At 42.4% G+C, this 14575-nt stretch overlaps 1 protein-coding gene across 1 annotated transcript in view; it reads left to right on the top strand.

Moving 5' to 3' along the window:
• Ankdd1b (ankyrin repeat and death domain containing 1B) overlaps nt 1-14575 on the top strand; it is a 69600-nt gene that overhangs the window by 6959 nt on the left and 48066 nt on the right. Inside the window, 3 exon segments of the mRNA XM_076552206.1 lie at nt 2684-2787; nt 7265-7353; nt 8434-8551. Of these exon segments, the coding sequence (XP_076408321.1) occupies nt 2684-2787; nt 7265-7353; nt 8434-8551 (311 nt within the window).

Below are 14575 nucleotides of genomic sequence, written 5' to 3'. Positions count from 1 at the left end.
GGGCTTTGGATCCTCTTTGACTGGAGTTACAGACGGTTACAAGCTGCCATGTAGGCGCTGGGAATTGAACCTGGGTCCTCTGCAAAAGCAACAAGTGCTCTTAACCACTGAACCAACTCTCCAGCCCCAATATTTCTTTGGTACAGAAAAACTGTACATGTTGTATTACCTTTATATGTAAGTATTTTGGTTTTTGATCAATTATAAATAGTGCTTTGAAAATTCCAGTTTTCATTTGTTCATTGCCAATATGCAAAAATATGATTGACAGTTACGTGTTAATCTTGTATTCAGCAAGCTTGCTAAGCTCACGTGCTGGTTCTATAGCTGCTTGTACATTCCTTGAGATTTTATACATAAAAGCAGACTGGACAGCTTTTCCTTCTATCCTTATGTCTCTTCACTTAGTGTACCAATTCATTGTTCTAGCTATAACTGTCAGCACAATATGTCAACAGAGAGGTAAGAGTGGAAATCTCTTTTTATTCTTGATCTTAGGAACAAAAGCTCAGATTTTAACAATTAAGTATGATGTTGGTTGTCAATTTTTTGTTGATATCCTTTCAAAATGGGGAAATTCTCTTCTACTTCCAGTTACCCAAGAGTGGTACATTTTTCTTTTGAGAAGGGAGAAGGCAGTTTGTTCTTTGTTTTCATTTATTTTATAAGTGTGTGTGTGTGTGTGTGTGTGTGTGTGTGTGTGTGTGTGTGTGTGATATGTATGATATGAGGGTGGCGCATGCATTCTACCGTGTGCATGTGGAGATCAGAGGATGGCTCTGTGGAGTCAGTCAGGTCTCTTCTCTGACTCTTACATCCTTTCTGGTGTTAGAGCTGGGGTCACCAGGCTTACCTTTCTCCACTCAGCCATCTTGCTGGCCCCTGAAAGAGGTTTTTAATTGACTGTAGTTCTTTAAATGCTTGGTAAAGTTCACCAAAAAAACTTTTTGAGCATAGAGATTTCTTTTTTGGAAGAGTTTTACCTACAAATCTAATTTCTTTACTAGTCAGGGTTATCCATGTTAACTATATAATCTTGCGTGAAATTTGGTAGCTTATGGTTTTCTAGAAAATATGCTGTTTTATCTTTACTGCTAAATTTATGTGGATGGAGTTGTTCATGATATTCCTCTTTTTTTTTCTTTTTTTTCATTTCTTGTTGTTGTTGTTTTTGAAAGAGTCTTACCCAGTATCCCAGAATGGTCTTGAACTCTCAAACCTTCTGCCTCCACCCCCTGAGCCATATCACCCTTTTAAGGTCTGGCAGGGTCTGTAAAAATATGCTTTTTGTCATTTGTGATCTTGATCTTTTTATGTCATCTGGCTGGGCATTTTTTGGTTCACTGATATTTTCAGATTTCCGGCTATTGTTTTCATTGACTCTGGTTTATATTTTTTTTCCGTTTGAAATTCCATTGACCCTGCTGGGCAGTGGTGGCACACTTTAATCCCAGCACTCAGGAGGCAGAGGCAGGCAGATCTCTGTGAGTTCAAGGCCAGCCTGGTCTACAGAGTAAGTTCCAGGACAGGCACCAAAACTACACAGAAAAACCCTGTCTCGAAAAAGAAAAAAAAAAGAAAAAAAGAAAAAAAAAAGAAATCCCATTGACCACCACTTTTACCTTGCTATTTTCTTCTGTCTGCTTATTTTTTCTTTTGCTCTTCTCCTTTTAAAAAAACATTGTTTTTATTTCATGTGTATGCATATTTTCCTACATGTGAATGTGTGTGTGCATGTGTGCATGCACGTGTGCGTGTGTATGTGTGTGTGTGTATTTGTTCATGTGCACCTGGTGCCTGTGGAGGTCAGAAGAGGGTATCCAATTCGCGAGAAATGGAGTTGCAGATGGTTGTGAGCCACCATGTGAATGCTGGCAACCAAACCTAGGTCTTCTATAAGAATAATCAGTGCTCTTAACTGCTGAGCCATCTCTCTCCAATCCTGCTTTTTTCCTTTTCATTCAGTTTAAAATATTTTGTCAAACATCTGCTTTTAATTCTTAACCTCAATTTTATTTCCCATAATTGGGACTTTCTCTTGAGAACTCTCTAGCTCTCTTGAATCTTCTCTATACTAATAAATAAAGCCTGTCACATGTATGTATGAGAGGGGTTGTGGGGAATGTCATGGTCACAGTAGGTGTGAATCCAATTTTATGTCCTTTCTTATAAATGAGAATAAAACATGTTCATTCCTCTTAACCTTTAACTGAGTTCCTACAGTGGACTCACTAGAAGGTTTTGTTCCTACAGGTTTGGCACTGAATCTGAGTTCTGCAGATAGAAATTTTATCTTTGTAAGATGTACGTTCTTCCTGGTCTCATCCTGTACTAACTTCTCACAAACAAGGTCCCCTGGGAGGTCAGTCTGCTGTGCCCTCTGACCTGCTAAGCTGATAGCAGGTAGTGGAACTTCAGGGTGGCCTTCTTGAGCAATGCTTTGTTTGAGGTCTGTCTGGGACATTTTGAGGGTGTGAAAACACTTGCAATGTGGGGAGAAGATGGAATCGTGGTATTCTGGCTTTGGAAATATTTAAGCAAATACACTGTGTCCTCAACAGCAGAGCAGGAGAGTCTCAGGGTTGCCATTCCAGCTTTCAGAGTACGAGGCTGTCACAGAAACGTGACAGAGAACTGTGGCCTCCTTTACTCCTCTGGGTCATGCTCTCTTTCTTTCTTTCAGTACTGCCGGTTGAGAGAAACTTTCAGAATGCTGCTAAAAGCAGTAATTTGGCTCTTATGGAGAAGCTGTTTGAAAAGAAGGTTAACATTAATGCTGTGAACAACGTGAGTAGAAGTCACAGACATGACAAGTGACTGTTCCACGTGGTGGCTTGGGAGTACATAGGTCAACTGAAATAATAGCAATAATTGAGGAGACTAGGCTGGCTGAGATGTGGGGGCTCTAATGTGGGTGTTAAAGCTAAAGATGGAATTATGTGGCAGAGCAGGCTCAGGGTGTTTTCACTTAGGGAAGGGAAATGCACGAGGTCTTATGCACATCTGTCTGTGGGTAGACAAGCAAGTCCACCATTGGGATTGTGGGCTTGGACTTGGTCCTAGATTTTTTTTTTTTTTTTTCAAGACAGGGTTTCTCTGTGTAGCTTTGCGCCTTTCCTGGAACTCGCTTTGGAGACCAAGCTGGCCTGGAACTCACAAAGATCCGCCTGCCTCTGCCTCCCGAGTGCTGGGATTAAAGGCGTGCGCCACCACTGCCCGGCTTGGTCCTAGATTGTATCCTGTGGATTGGTTCAGTCTTTCTCATTCTGAAAAGCCAGGGTAGGATTTGCTATAACATCTGGGCTCTTTTTCACTCTGTGATGCCCTCTATGGTTGGGTTTTTTCCAGATTTAAAATCCAAAGAAGTATGTGGATTATCACTTTACTGCTTTTGAAAGAGAAAGCATCCACACGTTGGGTGATGAAATCTGGCTTTTGGTCATCAAGTACCTAGGCTTTGCAGGAAGAGTCCATTGCCAGAAACACGGATTTCCTATTGCTTGGCTTGGTGGGGAGTTCCTTCAAGATAGCATGAATGGCTTGGTAGGTAAGACTTGCTTAGTATGAACTGTAAAGTGCTTTGTAGCCAGAACACAAAGGTGGGTTTAATGCTAACTAAAGCCTAACCCTCGGGGGCCCTGCTTGCTCAGGCCCCTTCCAGGGGCTCTGGCCATGTTGCCCATGATTATGTGATCTTCATAAGACACAATGAGGACACTGTAGCTGCAACAAATTATACACCTCTGATTTTGGCTTTAAAAAGAGGTTCCTAAGTCTGGGGAGATAGCTCTGTCAGTGAAGTGTTGTTCACACAGCATGAAGGCCCGAGTTACAGCTCTAGCATCCTGAGAAAGGGCAGGTATGGTGGCACGTGCTTGTATCCCAGTGCCAAGGAGGTGGAGACTGAAGCTCCCTGGCTAGCCAGTGCAGCCTGATTGGCAAGCCTCAGGTCCCACTGAGAGAATGTCTCAAAAATCAAGGTGGACTCCTGAGAAACATCTGGGTTGACTCCCACCTCCACATGTGCTCTCACACCTATAGCCCAACTCCACCCCCAAAAGGGCTCCCTAAATAGTCTAAACTCGGGCTTCACAAAGTACGCAGCTATTCCAGGCAGAGAAGTCATAGAAACAAAACTGCCCCGGCTAAGTCATGCAGCTCGTGCAGCAGAACGATCTTTAGCAGTTGCATATGTGTGCATGAGTGCATGTGAGGGGGTATGAGCTCATGCATGCACTTATGGAAATGTATACACCTACACACACAACTTGTATATATGTGCATTGTGCATTTTTGATGTATTATGGGATATATGTACATCATATATATTGTATGTGTGTATACATATGTCTGTACATACATCCACATATATGTATAACATATATACTAAACATATATGTTAAACATGTATGTTTATATTATCCATACACACACACATAAATAGAAAACCAGAAAAAAACTTATAGCATAACGATTCTTGGAACACAAAATGGGGAAGGGGAAGGAAAGAAGAGAGGATAGGAGGAGGAAAGAAGAGACAGTAGTTGGTTGGGGCCACAGAGATGGCTCAGCTGTCGAGAAAACTGGCTATTTTTGCAGAGGATGAGGGTTCGATTCCCAGCACCCATATGTCAGCTCCCGACCATCTTTAACTCCAGTTCCAGGAGATTAAACTCCCTCTTCTGGCTTCTGTGAACATGCACGGAGGCAGAGGCAGAGGAATCTCTGTGAGTTTGAGGCCAATCTGGTCTATATAGTGAGTTCCAGGCCAGCCATGGCTTTAAAAAACAGAGAAGAAAACCAAAGAAAAGAAGCAGGCATGTTTAAAAAATTAAAAACAAACAAACAACAAACAAAAAAAACCTTTGAAATAGTTATTTGCTAAAACATAGGTATTTATCTTTTAAAATTATTCTGAGCGTGGAGATTCACTTTTGAGTAAGTAAAGCAGCAGTCATTTTTTTAACTAACAGGAAGTATATCCTCTGATATGTTTAAAACAATTTCAAATTTCTGCACAAAGCAGCTGTGATACTAGTTTTTAATCTACAGCCACGCACATGCTCGACAACCTAGCACTGATCTACTTCCCCAGACATTCATGTGTGTGTGTGTGTGTGTGTGTGTGTGTGTGTGTGTGTGTGTGTTCATGATTATGCATTCACATCTGTTTGTGAGTAGGTGTTCACATGGGTGGGCATGTGTATGAAAGCCAGAGGACATCCTTGGGTGTCACCCCCCACCCTCCGTCTTCCCTCTCCCTCTCTCTTTTTCTTCATTCTACAGAAGGAAGTGCACAGGGTCTTTAGCACATCTCAAAGCCTGTGTGTGGGCTGCAAAGCCCACCATCATGGTTATGGGCCTGGACTTGGTCCTAGATTGTGGCCTGGGGACCAAGCTCAGGGCCTCACACAGACTAGGCAAAGACCTACCACTGAGATACCTTTTTTTTTTTTTAAATTAATATTCTTTCTAATGACAGCTATTTAATCTTGTTTATAGCAACTTGTTGTCATGGTTAGTTGCAGGGTGCCTTAAAATCTGTGATGATGCATATTCAAGTGTAAGTGGTATTATTACATTCTCATACAAATAGAGCATATGGGGACGCTGATAGCTCCAAGCTGACACGATAGAATAAACTCTGTGCCTCAGACAATGTCAAGATGACTGGTGTTTTGTAAACACCGCCAGTTTAGCAAGCAAGAAAAGAAAATGTCTCAAACCATTTTCTTTTTTCTGTAATTCCCTGTGCGAAGCAAGAGTAGTCTGTCCATGCCCAGGTGTCTTTGGGGGGAACTAAAACAGTACTTGTGAAAAATGTGGCATGAATACTTCTGATAAGCAAAACATACACATTGTGGGAAATGAGGTAAACTGTCTGTGGGCACCCTGAGAAATGTGCCCTTTTTTTTGAAGGAGAAGATTTCAGTGGCCTGCTTTCTCTCCCCCTCCCCCATTCTCTAACTTTCCCCTTCTCGGCTTCCCTCCTTCCTTCCCATCCTCTCTTCCTCCAGCCTTGCTTCTCCTGTTCTTTCCTTCCCTTCCTTCCTCCTTTCCTTTTTTCCTTCCCTCTCTTCCTTCCTTTTCTTCCTCTTTCCTTCCTTCCTTCTTCACTTCCTTCCAAACCGATTTATTTGTTTCTTTGGAAATTACGTTCTTTTTGAATTGTAGAAGAGGGATGCTAGAGAGGCGGCGCAGTGACGCAGGGCACTTGTCGCCCTTACAAAGAACTCAGTTCATTTCCCGGCCCCTACGCGGTGGTTCATAATCACCGTGACTCCAGTGCCAGGGGATCTGATCTCCTCTTCTGGCCTCTGGGCACACACGTCACGTATATATACGTACATACAAGCAAAACACTCACATACATAAAATTTAAACTCTTTAGAAAATATATAGAAAAAAAGAAAAAAACAAACTGAGTCATTTAGGAAATTTTGCCATGAATTATCAATATATTCTGTTACGATTTAAATCCTAAGTATCTCTAAAAGCCATCTTGAAGGCTTGGTTGCCGCACAGATGAAATGTTTAAGAGATGGGGCCTAGCAGATGAGGACAGATCCCAGAGAATCTAGTCTTGGAGGGGCCTCTGGTTCCCCAGCCTCTCCCTCTCTCCTCCTGGCTAATGTGAAGTGGGCAGCTCTGCTGTCTCACATCCTTCCTGCCAGTTATAACCGAGACTCCGGCACTGGGAGCCAAAATAAGGTTTCCTCCTTATGAATGGCTGATGCCAGTTATTTTGTCCCAGAAACAAGACATCGACTAACATACGTTGTGGAAAAAAAATTGCCATTATTAATGATTGCATATAAGAAAATACAACTTTGCTGTATGAATGACTTTCATATCACTGTGTGGCAGGTTTTACAGGGCATCAGTCTGGGCAGAGCCTTCAGTGGATTGCCAGATTCTCAGGGGTCTTTTGACAACAGGAAAGGTAGGATTCTGCTGCTCATAGTTCTTACCCCTTTCAAAGGAAAAAGCAAAATGTTCAACCAAATAACCAGAATGCAAATAGTCTATAGGAAAGTACTGAGCATGTGGGAGACAGGAGGCTCAAGCCTGTAATCCCATCATTCAGGAGGCGGGCACAGGAGGACCACAAGTGAGACGCCAGCCTGGGCTACACTGCGATCCTCAGTCTCATAAACAAAACAAAACAAAAACAAAACAAAAAAAAAAACAAACAAAGGAGACGGGGTGGTAAGAAGGTTAAGTAATGGTCAGACAACCGAAGATACAAGTCCTGTTTCCTCAGATGAACCGCACAGCCCTGCACTTTGCAGTGGCGAGGAGTCATTTGTCTGCGGTGGATTTCTTACTGAGTCTACCCTTGTCGCCGACAAGGTAAGCTCACCTTGAGTGGGTAGACTGAATTGGCGCATAACCTGCACACAGGAGAATTTATCTCTACAGATGTCTTCCTCTCGTGGGCACACTTCCGTCGGCAGTGCGCATCACTGGACAGGTCTCTTGAGAGAAGACACACGTCGTGTGCTCTTTATACTTGGTAATTAAATTGTTCACTCATTAAGACTTGGACTTTTACTTATTTTCCCATATTGACCTTATGGCCCTAGCCTCATTTACAAAAGCAGTATGATTGTCCACATTATGGTCGGATTCATTAGAGACAAACACTAATCAGCTCCAGGGACTTTACATTGTGACTTTGTCCTGTGGCCTCTGATTCTAAATAAAACTTATCAGATACATGTTCTGTGCCAGGCACAGGTATCAGGGTGGGTATTTAATGCCATGTCCCATCTAATCCTATGAAAAAAGTATTAGTAGAATGCCCAATTATAGATAAGGAGACTCATACAGAGATTAAAGATCCTGTCCCTCAAAGTTACATTTAGGAAGGAGGGGAGGCAGCTTTTAACTGAAGGTTTCTGGTTCCAGAGACTGTGCCATGAGCTACAAACCAGCTTCTGTCTCTCTGCCAAGATCGCAAACCCCATCCTGAGGGCTTTCCACCTACTTGCCCACCTCCATTTAGTACTTCGTGGCAGAAGGAAGCTAGCCAAAAAGACCCCAAATCATGCTTATCATCTCTTGTTGCAGAAGACAGTGATAGCTCTACTCATTATAAAACTCTGAGCACTTAATTAGTTATATAGATCATAGCTCTTTTTTATTACTTTAATTTATAATCAGTGTGCACGTGTGGTGTGTGAGTGCAGGCATGTGTGTGCCACAGCATTTGTGTGGAAGTCAGAGAAACTAGTCACGTCTTCCCCTATGGGACCCTACCTAGTCCATGGTTCTCAGCTTTACACCATTTAGAGACACTCACAGAGCCATTGTATTTTCTCTGGTCTGGACACCCTGGGAGGGTAGGTTCAACACTGTTTTCTCTTCGCCTCGCCCAGGGCCTGGGAGTAAATATTTGGGTGGTAAGAGGCTCCTGTTCTTCCCTGTTAGTCATCGTACTGGCTTCATTGGCAGTCACAGAGAAAGTGTAGATTTGCTAGTGCTGGGATTTTCCTTTGCGTCGTCACCAGGGAGGTACAGATCTCTCTTGATTATTGCCATGGCGCTGGTGAGCAAGCAGATTGTTATGTAGTAATCCAGAAATAAAACTTACCACCGACTGCCCACTCATTCTCTGAATATAATTGTATAACAGCCATGGTTTGGGGGGAAGGGGCGTGGTCACTGGCTAAACCCAGGACTCTGCATATGTTAGGTAAGCATGCCATCACTGAGCTATCCCAACCTAAATAACAAAATAAAACAAATGAACAAAACAAAACAAACAAACAGACAAACAAACAAACAACAACAACAAAATCCAAACAACTTTATTTTGAGACCAGGTCTCATTAAGTGGCTCAGACTGGCCTCAAACTCGCTATGTAATCCAGGCAGGCCTTGAATTTTCAAACTCAGACGTTCAAATAGATGGTTTTACTAGCCTGCTACATCCTTATCATGGCTGTGGTAATTAAGGGGCATGTTCTTTAGGTATGCAAACTCTGGCTTGGTTATTTTGACTATTAGCCCATAAAAGATACATTGGCCAGAGACGTGATTACCCAGATATATTTATATTTTGTCATTGAAAACTTCTTACAATATCTTTGTGTTTTACTTTATTTATAAACTATAAAATATTACTATATTTACTTTAATTTTACTTTAATACCAGCATATTGCCTGATTAACTTTCTTTTTAAAGTAGAGTACTGATTTTTGACAGGCATGCAGGTTTATATAACCACCACGACTTTAAAAATGTAGAGCAGGGCCTTGGGGGTAGAGCTTAGCGGTAGCGTGTTTAGGATGCATAAGGCTCTGTGTTCAATCCAGCATCAAAAACAGAGAAAAAAACCACAAACAAACAAACAAACAAAAAAACAACCAAAAAAAAACTAACAAAACTTAACAAGCAGAAATATATCACCCCAAAATTTCTGTCATGTTGTCTGTGCATTCTAAGCTGACTCCCCGCAGCAGCCACTGATCTCTGTGGCTTTACCTTCTTGAGACTGTCATCTGTGTGATAACATATATCTTTGAGGCTGATTCCTTTCACTCAGCAGAACACTGCTGATGTCCACTCACATCTTTTCTAAATGCCTCCCTTCCCCTTTTTAACTGAACAGTATTTCTGTTTATGGATGCAGCCTGGTTTATCTGTTTGCCACTTGAAGGATGTGAGGATGGCTTCTAGTTTATTATTATAAGTAAAGTTACTGATACTGGGGAGATGGCCCAGCGGGTAAGATATCTGCTACACAATCATGGGAACCTGAATTTTAATGCCTAGCACCCACGCAAGAAGCCAGGCATGGCTGCACACACCTATAACAGAGTGCCCGGCACAGGAGTCACAAAGATGGGTGGATCCTGGTGCCTCCCTCTCCTCCAGCATAGTCAAAATGGTGAGCTCCAGGTTTCTGAGAGGCTTTGTTTAAAAAAATAATGTAGATCTCAATAAAGGAAAATATCAGCAATCCCCCTGGACCTCCACATATATGTGCTTATGCGCGCACACACACACAAAGTAAAGGCACTGTAGACATTCTTGTATGTTTTTTCAGGTACAACTTTCCCTCTTTTTGGTATATGAGACTGCTGGGCCCATCGGGCATGTGTGTATAACTGGACATGAGCTGCAGACCTGCCAGGAGACTGGGCTCTTTTCACCCTCACCAGCAATGCAACAGGCCAGTTTTGCTTTGCACACACATGGCCGCCTGGTATTGACAGATGTTAACTCATTCGGTTCCAGCCATTCTGTTCAGAATGAAGGCATCTCACTGTGGTTTGATATGTGCTTCTCTACTAGGAGATGATGTTAAGTATCTTTTTACCTCGTAGTTACCACATATGTATCATCCTTAGTGACATCTGCTCAGATTTTTTGTGTGTCCTGGGGGTGGGAACCGGGGCTTTCCACGTATCAACTGAGCCTTCTGCCCAAGCTGCATCCCCACCCAGATCTTTTGAATGTTTCTAAAAACTGGGTTTGATTGTTCTTTTATTTTCTTTTAAATTATCCTTTAATTGTAAAGTTTTGGGAGTTCATTACATGCCCTGAGAACAGATCCAACATTAGGTGCGTATTTTGTATTATTTTCTTGAATCTGCAGACTGCCTTCATAGTGTTCACAGAGCAGAAGTTTTTAATTTTAATGAAATAAAAATTTGATGTTGGTTTTGTTTTGAGACAGGGTCTCAGTCTCATCATATGACACTGGCTGAGCTAGAACTCATGATGAAGACCAGGCTAGCCTTAACCCAGAGATCCTCCTCCTATCCCTGCTTCTTGAATGCTGGTATTAAAGGCATGTGGCATCGTGCCTGGCTTAATGTTCCTCTTTTAAAAAATGAGTCCTGAGACTGAGATGCATATATGTAGGGACAATTTTCCTAACCATGGCAAATTTCTCATATTTTTCTTCTAAACATTTTCTGGTCATATGTTTCCATTTAGTTCTGGTGTTTCTATGGTTTCAGCATGTCCCCCGTAATTCATGTGGCAGAAATTATGACCTTTAAGAGATGACTAGCTCATAGCGCTGTGCCCTCATGAATAGATCAATGCTGTTTTCTCAGGGGAGGGTTCCTGATCGGGTGAGCCCCCACCCCATGGTATGATGTAGCTCACCAAGGAAGCCTCTTGAACTTGAACTGCTAATCCTCCAGAGCCATGAGCCAAACCTATTTCCTCTCCTTGTTAATTACCAGGCTGCTATCACAGCTCATTACAGCAGCTTAAAACAGATTAGAGCAGCGGTCTATTGAGTTGATTTTAGTCCAGAGCAGAAACGGGTTGTGATGACCAAGTTTTTTATAATGTCACTCCAGTTTCCAGAAGTTTTGTAATGCGGTTCAGATCTGTCCCCAGAGCTACTCTGTTCCTGCACAATGGTCTTCACCAGAGTTCAGTTCTCCAAACTTTTTGTCACATGGTTAAGAATCTGTCCAGGTGCAGCTCAGGACACAGTCCAGGAGTGTACACACAAGCTCCTTCTTGTTCACAATTAACCCCTCCTGCACACACACACACACACACACACACACACACACACACACACACACACACACATATTCCAGGTCCCCTAAGCTGTCAGGGACAGAAGAGAACAATGAGGCATGAATTCTGTCATCTTCCATTCCTCAGGGGCTTCCTTCTGTCCCCTTTTGTCCATGTCCAGTTCCAGAATTGGAACCACCTTGAGTCTCTAGGAAAACATGAAAACAACAGGAAACTTCCTCAGCATTGTCAGTATTCTTGAGTTTGAATTACTTTCGCCGATCGGCCTATTTCCATTAGTTTTCCAGAGTCCTCCGATAGTTGGGTTTTATCCAGAGAGTTTAGCTGCTTTGGGTGGGAGGAACAGAAGGGAGGACACTTGCTCCATCTTAGCTGGAGCCGTACCCTACATAACAGGACTACATGGTGAGACTCTGTCTATAAATAAATAAATAAATAAATAAATAAATAAATAAATAAATAGCAAAATCAAGGTGAAGAGCAACTGGGGAAGATACCTGGCATTGACTTCTGGTCTCCACACGTAACACACACATACACACACACACACACACACACACACACACACACAACAAACAAACAAACAAAATCCATGATGTAAAAACATCTCAGATGATTATATTTGATATGGGCATAATGACATGAGACAATCCTGGTCTTAAGGATCCCACTGTCAAACTGAAGAGCAGTATAAGTACTGTAATACACTAGTACTCAAGGCATTGAGTCAGGGTCAGATGCACTCAGGGTCATGACTCAGTCACTAAGGACTAAAGTGGGTGGCATCCATGAGCTTTGAGATAAGCTAAATAAAAGGAGGTTCTTAATCCAGGGTGAACGTCTGCTTTCCTGAAAGTTCTTGGGGGCACTGCTCCTCTCCTAGGACTAGGCTGGTTACGGGGAGAGCTCATCAGTGACTTTCCAGCATTTTGTACTTTGAAGAGCATGTGAGCTGAGTGCCACCCATGTCATGGGCTCAAGCTTGCTTACACTTCAGGACAAGACTTTGTGGCATGGAGGGTGCTCTGGGGAAATGTATGTCTGTACACTGTACATGGTGATTCATTGCCTCCAGTAGGAATTTGTGGTTTCAGAAACTCAAGTTGTTTGTTTACAACCAGTGCTAGGAGTTTTATAAGCCTGTTCACTTCAAAATTAGGAATGATCTCTTAAGGGAAAGAGAGGGCATATCACTATGTGATTTATCACCTGTCCCAAACAGGACCATACGTGAAGCCAGATTTAGAAGACCACTGACTATGGAGCAGCGATAGATGGGAGCCTAAATGACAAGGGAGAATCGTGGTTAATGTACCTAAGAGAACCTCAACCAACATGATAGGTCAGTGTTCCCTCTAAAAGGAAGAGTGCAGAAGCCGCTAAGCTTTCTGTATTCCGGGGTCTTAAGTATAAAGGGCACCAAGTCTTTATGCAGAGCTGAGCTACAAGTCTGATGGAGCATGAACAGTTACAGCAGGGTTTCTCAGCAGAAAGAAGTGTTTGTTGATGCAGTGACACTCGGGACCATGCAGTTCCCCCTTGTGGGGCAGCCTTGTGTGTTGTGTGGAGTTCAACAACATGCCTGGCCTCTGCCCTTTAAGTACCAGTATCACCCTGAGTCATGTCTAGAGACCCACAGGGGTTTCCTAGTGAAAACTTACTCAGCGTCTGAGAATCTGAGCTGCCTTACCCAGCAGCACGGCATAAGGAGATGATTTGGCCACGGGCATAGTTACAAGTGTTTGGAAGGGTCTACACTTGGCTGTATGCTTTGATCTAGCAAGGGGGAGGTCTTTTGCCCTGCCCCTTGGCATTGTTATAAAAAGCCGTTTTGAAGAGACAGAAAGGGCCAGTGGATTTTGATCCAGGTCCTCCCGAAGCTATCCTGTGTTTCTGTCTGTCTCCTCTCCGCTATCCTTCTATCTAAAAGTTTCTTATCCCTCTCTCCTCATAGGAACCTTTAAAAGGTAAGAGCTGGCCTCTCACAGTCATGACTGTCAGAAATATCCCAAGACATTTCTAGGTGTCCCCTGGAAATGATTTGCTCCTAGTCAGGAGGCACTGGTTAAGAATTACATAGTAATAAACTGGGACTTGCTAGTTCACTCCCAAACCAAACTCTCTTCTGAATAAGAGAACACCTAAATACAGTGTCTGGAGCAGCCAAAGAAATACCAAGGGGCTTATCCATGTCACAAACAGGAGAAGTCTACAGACCTGTATTTCTTGGTTATTTACTTGGATATGCACATATAACAAGCCTGAGTACTGGATCAAAACCTTCGTTATTTGAGGCATAGATGATGCACAGAAGACATGGGTTGCTTTTTGACAAGGATAAAGGAAACAAAAGAATACACATGACCTTAACAATAAGGAAAAAGACAGCTGGGTATGGTTGGAGGATATCTGTAATCCTAGGATTTGGGAGGCTGAGGCAGGAGTGTGGCAAACTTTGAAGCCAGCCTGCTCTTCATATTGAGACTCTATCTCAGAAACAAAAGAAAACAAAACCAAAATGGTCTGGAATGTGAAGCTGCGGCTGAGCATAACTGAGCTGAGTAGCATGACAGGACCAGGCAGCGGCGGAGTGAGCAGAGTCTGAGTGGGTGTTGACTGTCCCTAAGGGCCACACCCAGAGCACCGGCTCTCCCCTGCTTCTACAGCACAGGCTGCGTGCCTAGGTCTGTTCCCCACCTTCTTTTTTTTTTTTTTTCAATTATTTTTTATTCTTTTTTTTTTCCATCACAGGCAATTTATTTTGTTCTATTCATTCACAGTTAATACAGAAAATACTTGGAAACATTTCCATATAATGTTTGACACAGAAATCATCAAATAGAAGTATACAATGTTGACAGGAGGCAGTATATTTATAATTTATAACCCCAAATGTATTTATAAATTAGAAATGGAAAGATCTACAAATGAAATTATGAAGGTTCACCAAAGTCATTTAATCTGTCAGTTTCTCATTCATTTTTATGTCTTAATAATATTCTATTGTATGAATAAGCCACATTTTATTTCTCTCCAGTATTTGATAGGTATTTGAGTTGT

The sequence above is a fragment of the Peromyscus maniculatus genome, chromosome 15 (genome assembly GCF_049852395.1).
Source record: "Peromyscus maniculatus bairdii isolate BWxNUB_F1_BW_parent chromosome 15, HU_Pman_BW_mat_3.1, whole genome shotgun sequence".
In the NCBI taxonomy this organism is placed as follows: Eukaryota; Metazoa; Chordata; class Mammalia; order Rodentia; family Cricetidae; genus Peromyscus; species Peromyscus maniculatus.
The sequence above is the reverse complement of the archived record's forward strand: the minus strand, read 5'-3'. Positions and strand labels throughout refer to the sequence as shown.